Source organism: Centroberyx affinis, unplaced genomic scaffold (assembly GCF_046629955.1).
Source record: "Centroberyx affinis isolate AG114_WGS23_722 - 3 ecotype Tasmania unplaced genomic scaffold, CSIRO-AGI_Caff_v1 ptg001738l_1, whole genome shotgun sequence".
Classification (NCBI taxonomy): Eukaryota; Metazoa; Chordata; class Actinopteri; order Beryciformes; family Berycidae; genus Centroberyx; species Centroberyx affinis.
In genome coordinates, this window is record NW_027280142.1 from 930,005 (window position 1) to 942,808 (window position 12,804).

Sequence of the window (12,804 nt, forward strand, 5' to 3'; positions counted from 1 at the left end):
GTAATAAAGTTTTTATATTCATATGTAGCATTTTTTTCTATCCCGGACGCAAAGTGAGGCAGTGTGAGGACTGCAACATCCCATGGGAGCCGGTGCCTGAGCCTTTCAAAGTCAGTGTCATGGAGTCATTATTGGCCCCATTGCGTATAGTTTTTTTCATGGCTCTATCTCAGCATACATGGAATATCAAATAAGCGTAAAGACAGACTGAGTACACCAAGTACAGATGAACATCTGTGTTCTTTTAATTAAACATATTCAGAAATACATGACTGTGTCCATGAACGCAGCTCAGCTACAGAATACCACACACCTTGAACCTGTCGTGTCTACGCAACACCTTCATGTTACATCAAGACAACTTGCTTTATAAACCTGGTTAGGCAATATTTATGCCTATGTATACATTTATGAACTGGTTTTTGGTAGGTTTTGACAATTATCAAACAAGGTATACAACATATGGAGAGGAGTGTTAAGTCCTGTAGCCAAAGCTGCTGTGTAGTCCTGTAGTGGTATTACATTATGGATCAACAAAGTGCACTCAGAATACACTCCCACTGATAAAGTATACATCCAAATGTCCAAATGAAACTGCATACACTACTTCTTTACTCCAAAGACTTCACAGACATGTTGTTCATTATTTTTCAGCACACTCTAACTTGCTTAGAATTTGGCTGCATCCGTTCATTCATTATAATGATTTTCAGCAAGTCATCCATCGATAGTCCATTAAACCAGAATAGCACTAGCATGCTACTCGATGCCAGTGGGAGCCAGATGAGTTTTGTAGAAGGTTCAGATTGACCGATCATTGCCCTTAATGCTTCAGTGCAGTAATCAAATGCACTAGCCATCACACTGTTTCCTTAATTTTGTATAGTCACCCATTAATGCAACATTAACTGATTTAGGTTCTCTGTGATGATGAAGTGCTGCATCTTATCAAAATTGAACCTCAAAAGGAATGTTTTTGCACTTCTTAGAAGTGACAAGCAGTCATTCAGCCACACACCATTTCTTTGACCTAATGTTTTAAATATGTACACAAGTACATGTTTTCTATCCATGCAACCATGTTGGAGTAACACAGTGAATCTGATTGGCATAGGTCCGATGGTCCTCAAGTCAAATCAGCATTTGGTTTCAAGAAGATAGATAATTCATACATCCTAAAGACGTCCATAATTCAATATATGATCAAAATTTCAAGTGTTCGTCAGAATATTAAGCCCAATGTCTTTGAATGTCAATAACATAATCATATATAAATATATATATGTGTAATGCACTTGAGGAAGGCATTGCGTAATTTTTCACCTCACAATCCTTATTAATGACAGCACAGCCTGGGTGAATAATGTAGCTGAACAGAAGTCAAGCTGGAGACCCTGATTCAAAAGATTGTGCGGGACAGTGAGACACAAGGGAATTGGATCACATCAGACCTTAATGGCTGCATTTTGACTAAAATGGGGGTTTAGGAGACGGCGACAATGAAAAAAGACAAATGATTACTGCTCAGTAGTGGCACCAACGGCCATAATAATTCTTAAAGTGATAAAAAAAAATAAAATGCTTGCAAGATGATGCGTGGTTGGTGATCGACAACTGAGTGAACACAGGAATACCTAAATGTCCATGACTTGGAATTAGTAGTCTATTACTCTAGGAAGCCTATTTGGCATTTGACTACAAACCCTGATGCTAAAACTGAGGTTATCTGAGGATTAATTTTTCAGTCTGTCATTGTGAATAAAGGTTGATAGTATTTGATAATAGTTATCACAGGTTGATAAGTTTGCATAGACCCTTGAACCCCAACCATCACCATCCCAACAATGTAATCTTAATGATTAAACTACCACTTGGTACAGCATACCCAACTTCACCCTTTGTACTCTTTTGAGTTTTGCTTGTCACAACAGAGCACAATAAATGCTATAATAGCTTGCATGATATAGTTACATTCAATTATAGTATGTTCCTATTCTTTAGAACAAGCAACTTTGTGGCACATAGGAATGGTTCTTATCTGGTTTTGGCTCTTGTGATTAACTTAATATCCAACACAAACATTAAAATCTCTGAGGACAGTAACAGCTTGTATCATGTCACCACTAGAGCAAGGGCCAAAAAGTGTTTATATATCCATATGTGTATGGTAAAACAGAGCCGATTATGCCTGCTTTTGCAGCATCACGATACACAGCGATAAACTTATAGACTTTTATTTAGAGAAGTACAAAGAGTGAAACGGGGTATGTTCCAGAGACTTAAAAACAACCGGCCGAGAAAAGACATGTCCACGTGTAAACATATGCTGTGTTTGTGGCTTTGCTCTTTTCTCTGACGACTAAAAAAAAACACTGTAGGAGCGTACAGTCCTTGTAGAGGGTGGAGGGGAGGGGGAGTTGGGTCGGCGTCCTTCATGCGATCACGCCGTTCTCTTTAGCTGGCGATTTTCTCAATTTCATCCAGATCATCTGTGTCTAGTTTTTCAATTTTCTTATCTGTAGAGGGAGAGACCACAGAAAACGATGGTGTTCAACTAGAGGGCTGACAAGTCACACAAGTTACCAAAATGAGTGAATGTTTTTGAAACAATGAAGAAAGAATAAGACATACAATGTTAACAGTTACAAACTGTTGGGCTTATCGACACGCTACCACTAGTAGCGTAGCATATCAATCTGATCCTGTGTGTGCACAAGTAAGAAAAACGTATTGTGTGTATGTGTGTAGCTGCTGTTGGGCTTACTGAAATGCTCCTGGATCCTGTTGAGGATGTTCATGCTGAACTTGCTGTCCACCATGTTGATGGCCAGTCCCCTTTTGCCAAATCGACCTGTGCGGCCGATCCTGTGCAGGTACGTCTCGTTGTCTGGGTTTCCATCCTTGTCTACTGGCAGGTCAAAGTTGATCACCACGGAAACCTGCTCAACATCGATACCTGAATGCAAGACAAGGAGAGAGAATGTTAAAAAAAAAAGTATATTAGTTATATATTGTAGGCACACACACCTATTCAATTTTGCAATGTGATAACCATTCTATATTCAAATATTCCATTCCCTTCCGGTGTCTCAAATGCATTCAATTAACTAAACAAAGCTTCCTTGTAATATGCAATAAGATATTGTATATTTAGGATAATTTTTCCTGTCAGCTGCCTTGAAGATGTATGGCATTACATGTTTACCTTTTGCAAAATATCCTTGCATATTACTCAAACTTCATTCATTCATTCATTTATGTTATGTTTCATTTATGTTATGTCCTGTTCCTTGAGCCTCCTTTGTGCCCACTTTTTTCCCAATTCTAAATTCTAAATTCACCCAAAACGTTGTGCCACACTAATCCTGCCCTACATTTGTGACTGTCTTGCATATAAAGCAGTTCATCATGCTTTTGTTAATAAATGTAAGTCATATAATGGCATGATGTTGACTCTGCCCTCCTGCCTGCACACGGTACATACCTCGCGCACAAACATTTGTGGTGACCAGGACCTTCTCCTTGCCATCCCTGAAGCGTTCGATGACAGCGGCCCTCTGCTCCACCTGCATCTCTCCACTGAGCAGCGCCACCTGGTGGCCCTCTCTGGACAGCTCCCCTGCCAGCCAGCCTGCCGTCTTCCTCGTCTGGACCACAGAGAACAAAGGCTCAACAACGAAACCTCACTAATGAGACCAGCGTTTCACCACCAAGTTCCGAGTCATTTGATTTGACTTGGAACTGAACAAAAACCACAGAGGAAACACTAAAAATCTGACTTGATGGACAACCATTTTGGAAAAAAACAAGAACGTCAGGCCTTCTATGTGGACTCACATGGCAGAAGATCATGGCCTGAGCGATGGTGATAGCTCCGTAGATGTTGCAGAGGGCGTGGAACTTTTCCTCCTTGCTGTTGCACAACACATAGTACTGTTTGATAGTATCCAACGTCTCCTCCTCTCGCTTCAACTTGATGATGTTGGGGTCAGGCACAATGCGCTGGGCAAAGTTCCACACAGACTCTTCAAAGGTGGCTGAGAACAGCAGCATCTGGCAGATTTTAGGCAGCATCCTGGGTGGCAGGGAGGAGAGGAGGGAAAGGTCAACAGTTGGGGAGACTGCAGCATTTGGAAAAGGTAAAACTGGTTAATGTTTGAAGCTGTATGTCTCCAGGTGCCGTGCCGTGCCGTGCCGTGACCCCCCCACGCCCCCCCCCAGCTTTTCACATGACAGTCTCTTTTTTCCAGTCCTTCATTCATATGTTGAATTAGTGTGTGCAGGTTTGTTTCTTCTCAATGTAGGTGTGTATTCTGACCTCTGGATGCGGATACTCTGGTCCTGGTGGCCCTGTGTGGCGATCATGACGTCAGCCTCATCCAGCACAAACACCTTGATCTTCTTGGGGTCTATGAACTTGAACTTGGAGCACCAGTCCAGCATGGTGCCGGGTGTGCCAATGACTATCTGCTCCTGCAGCTTCATGCCCCGCTGCACTAGAGCAGGCACAAGAAACAAACACACAAAATCATCTTTCAGCTGCGTTTGTGTTTCCGCCAATTAAGCATCGTGGGGTGGGCGATATGGACAAAATATCATATGGTAACATTTTCAGATATTCGGACAATTGCTACAGCTATTTTTAAATTTGATTTTCTGAGGCTAAGTTACAAGTTAACTGAAAAGTACAACCCAAATGGTAACAGTACAATACTCCATTTGCCAAGTATCAGATCAGGATCAGTCAAACTTGGTATTTAGACCCATTTTAAAGAATTCTGATTTCAAAAGGCAAACAAGCACTGCAGAGCTTCCAGTCACGAATGGAAAGAATAGTAAGACTCAAACGAGGCTCTGAGGTGTAACTCCATAAAGCACTCTGTCGCAAAATAGTGTAGTTACGTCTTTAAGCTGCCAGAATTTGCTTTTCATTTCATAGTGAGTGCTTCTCTCAAATGACTAGCAGTGTCCGATGCTGCCTCCAAGTGCTCCTCATAAGCTTCTACTTCTGATATTAGAAGTCACAAATATGACTATTGTGTATTCGTCTTTTTGGTCAGAAATACAAAACCTAATTTTTGTCTTGAATGCCAAACAATTACATTGTGATTGTGACGATGATGATGAGGATCACAAATCAATCTAAAATGTGGTTTTGCTGGGCATGAGTGGATAAGCAATGTGCCCTTCATAGGATTGTAGTCACATAAACCCCAACTTCATCCTCTCCTATGCTGCAGTAGATGTAGGAATGTAGAAAGCAGAGGAGCCTTACGCTTGTTGCCTCTGATGGCATAGACCAGTCTGACCTCTGGGTAGTGTTTGCCCATCTGCTCAATCACCTTGCCAGTCTGAAGTGCCAGCTCATAGGTGGGCGACACACACAGGCACTGATGGAAAGAGGAAGGAAAAAAAACAAAAAACAGCATTTAGGCCTAGGCATATTCCCTGGCTATTTATATTTTCCCAGGTTACCACTGCAAATAAGAATTTGTTCTTCCTTGAATTGTCTGAATATGATCCAGAAATACAAAATCAAACAGATACAATGGCATTTTGAATTGTAGTTATTTTTCCTTCACTAGCTGAAAGACAAACAATGTAGAAACATTTTCCCTTAGTGTGACAAATGCTTAGAAACAGGAAATTGTCTTAGAAGTTCCCATATTATTTACTTCATGAATTTGTTTTCAAACGTACTATGCGCCAGAATAAGAACAATGGTTTTCCATCGATCCATTGGTAAATAAATGTAGTTTCATTAATAGGGTATAACTTTCAAGAATAAGTTCTCACACAAAATATGCACCATTCTGGTCCCTGATTGGCAGATAGTACCACCTTCCCTCGTTCAAATGATGGAAACCTGTGGTCTCCCAGAAATTTTACAATGTGCATCCACCCCAAGACCTGGGATTCAACACTTCACCTGATTCCATCATGAAAAAAAATAAACCTTCAGCGCATTTCAAATTCTTGACTAGAGAGTAGGAGCAGTGATAGAAGTGGAAACCAACCTGGGGATATCTGTTGTTGGGGTCTACATGGCTGAGCATGGCCAGGACAAAGGCAGCCGTTTTCCCTGTTCCTGATTGCGACTGGGCAATCAGATTCTGTGGACTAGAGGGAACGAGGTGTTAGAAAGACGGAACAAGATGTAAAATGGTTGCTGATAGGGTCCAAAAATTAACACCTGCCAAACGCCGGTAAAATTTGAACCCGCCAAACTGGCGGATAAAGACTTGGTTATATTGTGTTCTGCGGCATTATAAAATAAACACTCAGTACCTGATTCTGCACGAGATTGAAAACATTGAAAACAGGTAGGGTGACATATTTGAGCTAAAACGTGGACACTGGTTGGTGACCATTTTCATGGCGACCCATGCACACTAATAAAACTGAGCAATGATTTCACTTGAAAAGTAAATGAAGACAAGGAAATAAACATTAAGGACTTTTTAGAGAGTTGTGAAATTATACAGTTATACAGTATCTATTCAGGGTCAGTGATTTCATGAGTGAAGAGAGTATATGAGTGTATACTTACGGTTCTGCCAGCATCATAGGTAAGGCAGTCTCTTGGATTTTGGAGGGTCGGTTGAAACCCATGCCGTACACGCCCTGAAGCAGCTGAGGTTTGCTGCACAGAAGACAAAATGGTCAGATGTCATAATGTAACATCAATAACGGAGCAGGTAGGGTTCAATGACTTTGATAGGGATGGGAACTGAATAGGCTGATACCAAAACATTCACTCTAATAACATGTAAATTCCATTAATGCTAAGCAAAATTAGTAAAGATACCACAGGCTAATACCAAGCATCAAAAGAGGGATGGATGAATGGATAGATGTACAGTAGAGTCACTCACAGTCGCAACTCCTCAAAGGACTTGACAGAGTAGAGTGGAGAGTTTGGATCCTTCTGAAGAACTTCCACTTGATTGGTGGTGTTGACAAGATTACTGCGGATCAACTTGTTTAACAGTGACTGGGCCGCTTTGTCCTCTGGGAAAACAAGTCATTTTGTAGTCAACAAGACTGAGAAGAAGAACTCAAAGAAACAAATAATCCAGCCAAGTTTGCCACCAGGGGATGGAAATGTGGGCTAAGCATTGTAGATAAGAAACTGAAACTGGAACAGTCACACACACACTGCCCACCTTTGTCATCCTCTTCTGAAGTCTTGTTGTCCCCTTCTCCTTCCGTCTTTGCAGGTGCACTGCTTGCGTCTGTTGCGTTTGCGGTGGTGCCTGCAATACGAATAGTAACATTTAAACTATGACCATTATTCTGATTACAGGTTTTGTGACCATTACATTTTATACTTAATCTGGCCTTGCGCACTTACCATTTTCCTCTGGTTTGTCTTTGATTTGCAGGCTACCAATCTGTGAAGAGCGAGATATGAAAGGTTACAGACATGTTTGACTGCCCAGATGAGGCTCTGTATCGTATGGGCGGCAGGACTCCTTCTCAGAGCAAGGCAGGGCGCTATTTTGGAGCCTCTTGCATCATTAGCTAGCTAGCTGACAGCTAAAGCTAGTGCAGCTCATGTGAGTTGTGTGTGAGCACGCAGCATCTCTGTTCAAAGCCAGCTAACTAACGGTGCTCCGACCACCGGATCGTCTCCACGCATAGAGGGAGACTGTCAAAACTGCTACCTGGCCGTAACCATCGTAAACAGCCAGCGAAGGTGGCATCTGAACAGGTTCAACGGATACTAAATAACGCTGAGTAGCCAACTACCGGTGGCAAAGTAACACAACAGGCCAAAGCAGGCTAATGTTAACGTTAGCTCGTGTTGCGTACCGATTCGGCCGCGGCTTCCTGCTCGTCCACTGCCAGGGCCCAGGAGTCCGTAGCCATCACGGGAGAGTTTCTTCGGTCGTTGTAGCGCGTTGGACAACTGGATAACTCAGCTAGGAAACCTAGCTAAGAGTTAATAAGTCGGTAACGTTGAAGTAACTATCTTCCACAATGGCGTGTCGAAACCGACTTCAGGCACCTGTACGACCGCTCAGACGTCCGGGTAGGATGATAGGGCGAAATGACAATAGTTCCTACAGTCCTCACCCTACGGGTTTACAGAGCGAGTCGTCGGTGCGATTGGTACTTGATCACTTTTTAAAATAAATCGTTCAATTTAAAGGAATATAAAAACGCGTTTCATCCAAAATATTTAGGTAAGATTCAGCAGCGCGGACTGGAGACTGAATTTCAAGAAGCACTGCTCTGCTGAGCCTGTAGGTGGCGCCAAAACGTCCTAAATTCAGATCTCATTGCATAGCACAGCCGCAGAGCAGGCAGTGATGTAGTGTTAAATTGAGAGGTATTGTGACTCCAAAATCCAATACATGGCATTTGGATTAAAGTAGTATCATTAATTGGTTAGTATAGTATACTGTCCTCACAGTCAGTGCATTGACACAGTTACACACACATTCACAACAACAATTCACAACAACAGCAACAGTACCAGACTTAACAACAGTATGTAATGAATTGCACACACTGAACACACACACACACACACACACACACACACACACACACACACACACACACACACACTGTCTGACCTGTGCACTACTCCAGGTCATCCAGGTGTACTTAAAATTGTAAAATTGTCAAATCTACCAATCACACTGAATTTGAATTTACATTTTTGGCATTTAGCAGATGTCCATTGGATCCAATGTAAATGGAGAAGCTGGGGTATTTCAACTTAGCAGGAAGTTTACACCAGTCAACTGTATGAACCACTTTAATTAGTTATAAAAGCTGTTGGTTTGCTGCACACTCCATCACTCCTAGACTGATTTTTTCAATTATTTCGCTTTTTTAATTTTTCATAATGCAAGTAAAACCAGGTGGCGCGAACGTCATGTTTCACACTGCTGCTCTGTCAGGTTCAGCCTCCGGCCCACTAATGCAGAACAGATGTGAACATGTGATCTTGGACATTGTTTTCCTGTAGTTTGCCAGCGCCACTGAGAGCCACAGCTGCCCACAGGACACTCTGAATCACCACATTACCGTAGCTCTTTAAACACTTGTTCATATTCACAAATCAAAACTGAACTATCCAGACTATCCAGGATCATAAGACTAATGACTGGATTCTTTTATACAGTGAACTTTTCCCTCCTGTTACTCCAATGAGATTTTCAATCAAGCAGCTTAAGGGAAAAATGGAAGTAAATACCCAACACCAGTCAATATATAGAGGGACAGGTTTACTTCCCCTCCCCTGATTCCAGTGCTGTGCAAGTGAACCACATTATGATTAGGATAATGACTCATGGAGATAAACATGCATCACTTTTTTAGATAAACCCTTTTGAGAGCTTTGACAGGTCTCTCTACACAGGACTCTACATATCATGACAAAAGAAGCATCGAAAGATTGGAGAGAAAGGGACGACATGCAACAAAGGTCCTGGGCCAGATTTGAACCCAGAATGTTGCGGTGACATGGTACGCACCTTAGACCACTGAGCCACCTGCATGCCCCAACCGTCTTTCTTGAGCTGCATTGCATTTTTAAATCACAACATTGACTCAATGCATGATCATTAAACCACATCTGCAAGTTCTATGGTCACAAGTCACTAAGGCTAGGTTTCCCAAAAGCAACTCAGAGCTAAGATAGTCTTTGTTCCATTTTTAGCCAAACAACAAAGCTGATCTTTTAAAGATTTGTTTGGAAGAGTGGTGTAGTGAGGGACCTTGTGATGCTTGCAGAGACTCCAGAGGAATCGGACGCTTCATATTCCCAGGAGCACTAACGATCCTTTGGCTCGACATCACCTGCCTTTCTACAGAAGAGCCAAGTGGGTCTTACCAGGACGAAGGCCAACTCAGTGTGTGAATAATACAGAACTGAAAGTGTTTTCATCTAAAGCCACAAATCTGTGCAATCATGACTGCTGGCACAGTTGGTGGAGGGTTGGGGGTATAGATAATGAGAAAGCCTTGGGTAGCCCAGTTTGGCCCTGTGTACAGTGGAAACCAGGCTAATAACTAGAGTTGGCCTCTATTAAGGAGCATGGAGTAGCACTCGAGGTCACCTCTGGAGCCAGACTGCTGTGGCTGGCTGCTCCTTAATTGAATACAGAATTGATTTCACACCTTTCCCCTGTTCCACTGGGATAGATAGATAGATGATGACAGTGGCTTTGGATTGTGCTGAAGAAGATTACATTGATCTGTGTTCCGCTGTCATCCAACGGCTTGTGTGAGTGTGTGTGTGTGTGTGTGTGTGTGTGTGTGTGAGAGAATGTGTGAACCGAAAACGCGTATGTCCGGGCGTGTGGCAGCTTGAGTGTATCCACATGTATGTGCGTGCATATGTGAGCGGGTGTTAGAGAATATAGGGAGACTCCTAGATCGTCAGTTTGGAGACAAATTTGTCGAAGGCTTGAAAGAGCCTGAGTTTATTGTTGCCTCCAATCGGCTGCCTCGCCGGAGGTATCCATGGCAACTAAAAGAGTAAAAGTAAGGTTTAAGGTCTCCAGAGAATTTGGAAGAGACAGAGAGAAGGACTTTGTATTGCCACATAAGGACTCATTTTAAGCACTGAATATGACAGAAAGCATATCAAAGTACAGTGGTTGGACTAGAAATAGGTTACATGTGTGTGAACAATCACAAGAAAGATAAACACTCAACCTATGAATATATAATGGAAGATTGCACAACACTACTTCATGCTCATGAATATACTCTATGTCACTGTTTATGAAAGCGAAAATGATGTGGCTTTATTGAAATACGTAGCATGGATAACCTCTTTCTATTCTCTCCATACTTATATCTGGAAATCCATGTGAGGTTCTATTACAGCATTGGCCATTTGCTGCGCAGTAACAAAATCGATAATAGGTTGGCCAGCGCTGATCTTGTAGGGTCCTACGCAGGATTTTGTCTGATTGGTATAAGAACACAGAAGAACAAGAACAAGAAGGAGAAGAAGAAGAAAAAGAAGAAGAAGAAGAAGAAGAAAATTAAAAGTAGGGGAAGAAGGAGAAGAAGAAGAAAAAGAAGAAGAAGAAGAAGAAGAAGAAGAAGAGGAAGAAAATTAAAAGGAAGAGGGAGGAGAAGAATTTTAATTTTGTTGTGAAGATCGAAGATGCAGTCTAACACCGGCTTTTGTGTTGGCCTGTGACTTCTGTCAAGTTAATCTTTTCATTGCTGGAGTTGTTCACAACAGCCAAACTTTCTATTACTTGTCCTTGATGACTAATGACTTTGGAAAAGAGAAGTCTGGATTTGATCCCACAACCTTCCACATGAAAGGCTGATGCTTTACCTACTGAGCCAAATGCCTGTTATAGGTTTAGTGAGGAGAAACTAAAGGGCGAAGTAGTGTGATACTGCAACCTATGAGTGACAGACTGACAGTGCTAATCACTTTATAAAACATTGTAGTACTCTCCGTTAACGAATAAAACAATAGTAAGTCACATGGGCCAGAAAACTGCTGCTGCACTGCTCTCTATGGGTTGAAAGGTCTGGCCATACCCCAATCAGTGATGCCAATCAGGTATTTTGCCATTGACACATGATGTCAAACACCTGTTTTGAGTTTTCTGCACTGTGATTTAGTGTTGATGTACTTTTTATGAAACTTCAAAATGGTCACAGTTCATCAGGGGCTTGAATTAACGACCTTGTGGTCCAAAGACCTGAGCTTTACCACTCTGCCAACTTCCACTTTGGTGTGTGCTATAGTGGGGAAACAAAACAAAGGGACAAGTGATAGGTCACAGGTGCTAGTCCAAACCATATTTAAAGCCTCAGAAAGAATATTATAACTGTACTAGCGCACAGTCAGTTTTTGCTATAAACAGAGGGGGGGGCGACGTCAGAATTGGGGGTAGGTACCAGTGTACGAAAGATTTATCTCACTTAAGCCGACATGTACTGAACATTTCAGCTCTCGAGGACATACGGCTGATTTTTAATGAATTTTTGAAGTTGTGACTTTAATACCAATGAAGATTTGGTTATTATGCAATAAGACACACCCACTTTCATCAATAATGACCAAATTTCATGGATTGATTTGGACATCATCCTAGAATGTGAATTTTCATAAAAAATCTATGCAGTCAATTATGAGATATTAACTTTTTGCATTTGTAGTGCCCACTAGTGGTAGAGCTCAAAATGCTTTTGTGGGTATGTTCACGCAACACTTCTCAACATGTGTTTAAAACTCTGGCTTGATTAGATGAATGGTTAATGAGTTATGGCCAATTTAGTGTTATGGCATGTTTCGTTAAAAGTTTATTGATTGATAAAAGCCAAACCATTTGACCTATCAATAACCTTTATACAACTTTGAAAGAGGACGGTCCCAAGATTCTCCACACCAAGTTTCAGATGTGCACTCCATGTTGGCAGGTTAGATCAATTAATGCACGATTATTATCTTCGGTCCCTGCATGCTTTCTGCTCAATGCATGCTGGGATAGGCTCCCCCCCCCCTTTGACCCTTAATAGGAATAAGAGGGTAAAGACAATGAATCAATGAATCAGTGAATATTCTCTTTGGTGGAACCTTCTTGGTTGTAATCGCCCTGATCTGCTGCTCGTGTGTCTTGATTGGCTGGGCCAGCGCCTGATGATAGGTTGCTGGTCAAATAACCAGAGAAAAGATGCTACCTCAAATTTGCACATTCATTCTCAATATGGGCATCATTCTGTTCTGATTGTAACTGCTTGCTGTGGTGCTAGGTAGTGACAGCAACAGCAGATGTGTGAAACTATGCAGCACAGAGAGCACACTGGGTT

The 12,804-nt window shown here is 41.9% G+C and overlaps 1 protein-coding gene across 2 annotated transcripts; it reads right to left on the minus strand.

The window, feature by feature from the left end:
* Positions 1-220: 220 nt before the first annotated feature.
* On the minus strand, positions 221-8,014 carry ddx19b (DEAD-box helicase 19b). Of its 2 annotated transcripts, none has more exons than XM_071528889.1 (12): positions 7,816-8,014; positions 7,355-7,394; positions 7,167-7,235; positions 6,876-7,011; positions 6,551-6,643; positions 6,018-6,120; positions 5,276-5,390; positions 4,319-4,496; positions 3,838-4,075; positions 3,485-3,647; positions 2,765-2,956; positions 221-2,516 (listed from the first exon to the last, which is right to left on the minus strand). In XM_071528889.1, exons 1-12 carry the CDS (start codon positions 7,870-7,872, stop codon positions 2,455-2,457), a joined length of 1,446 nt encoding a protein of 481 aa, XP_071384990.1. In that variant the 5' UTR covers positions 7,873-8,014; the 3' UTR covers positions 221-2,454. The 2 variants fall into 2 exon arrangements, with proteins under 2 accessions (XP_071384990.1, XP_071384989.1); XM_071528888.1 differs by having other exon boundaries at positions 7,167-7,256.
* Between the last annotated feature and the right edge of the window lie 4,790 nt (positions 8,015-12,804).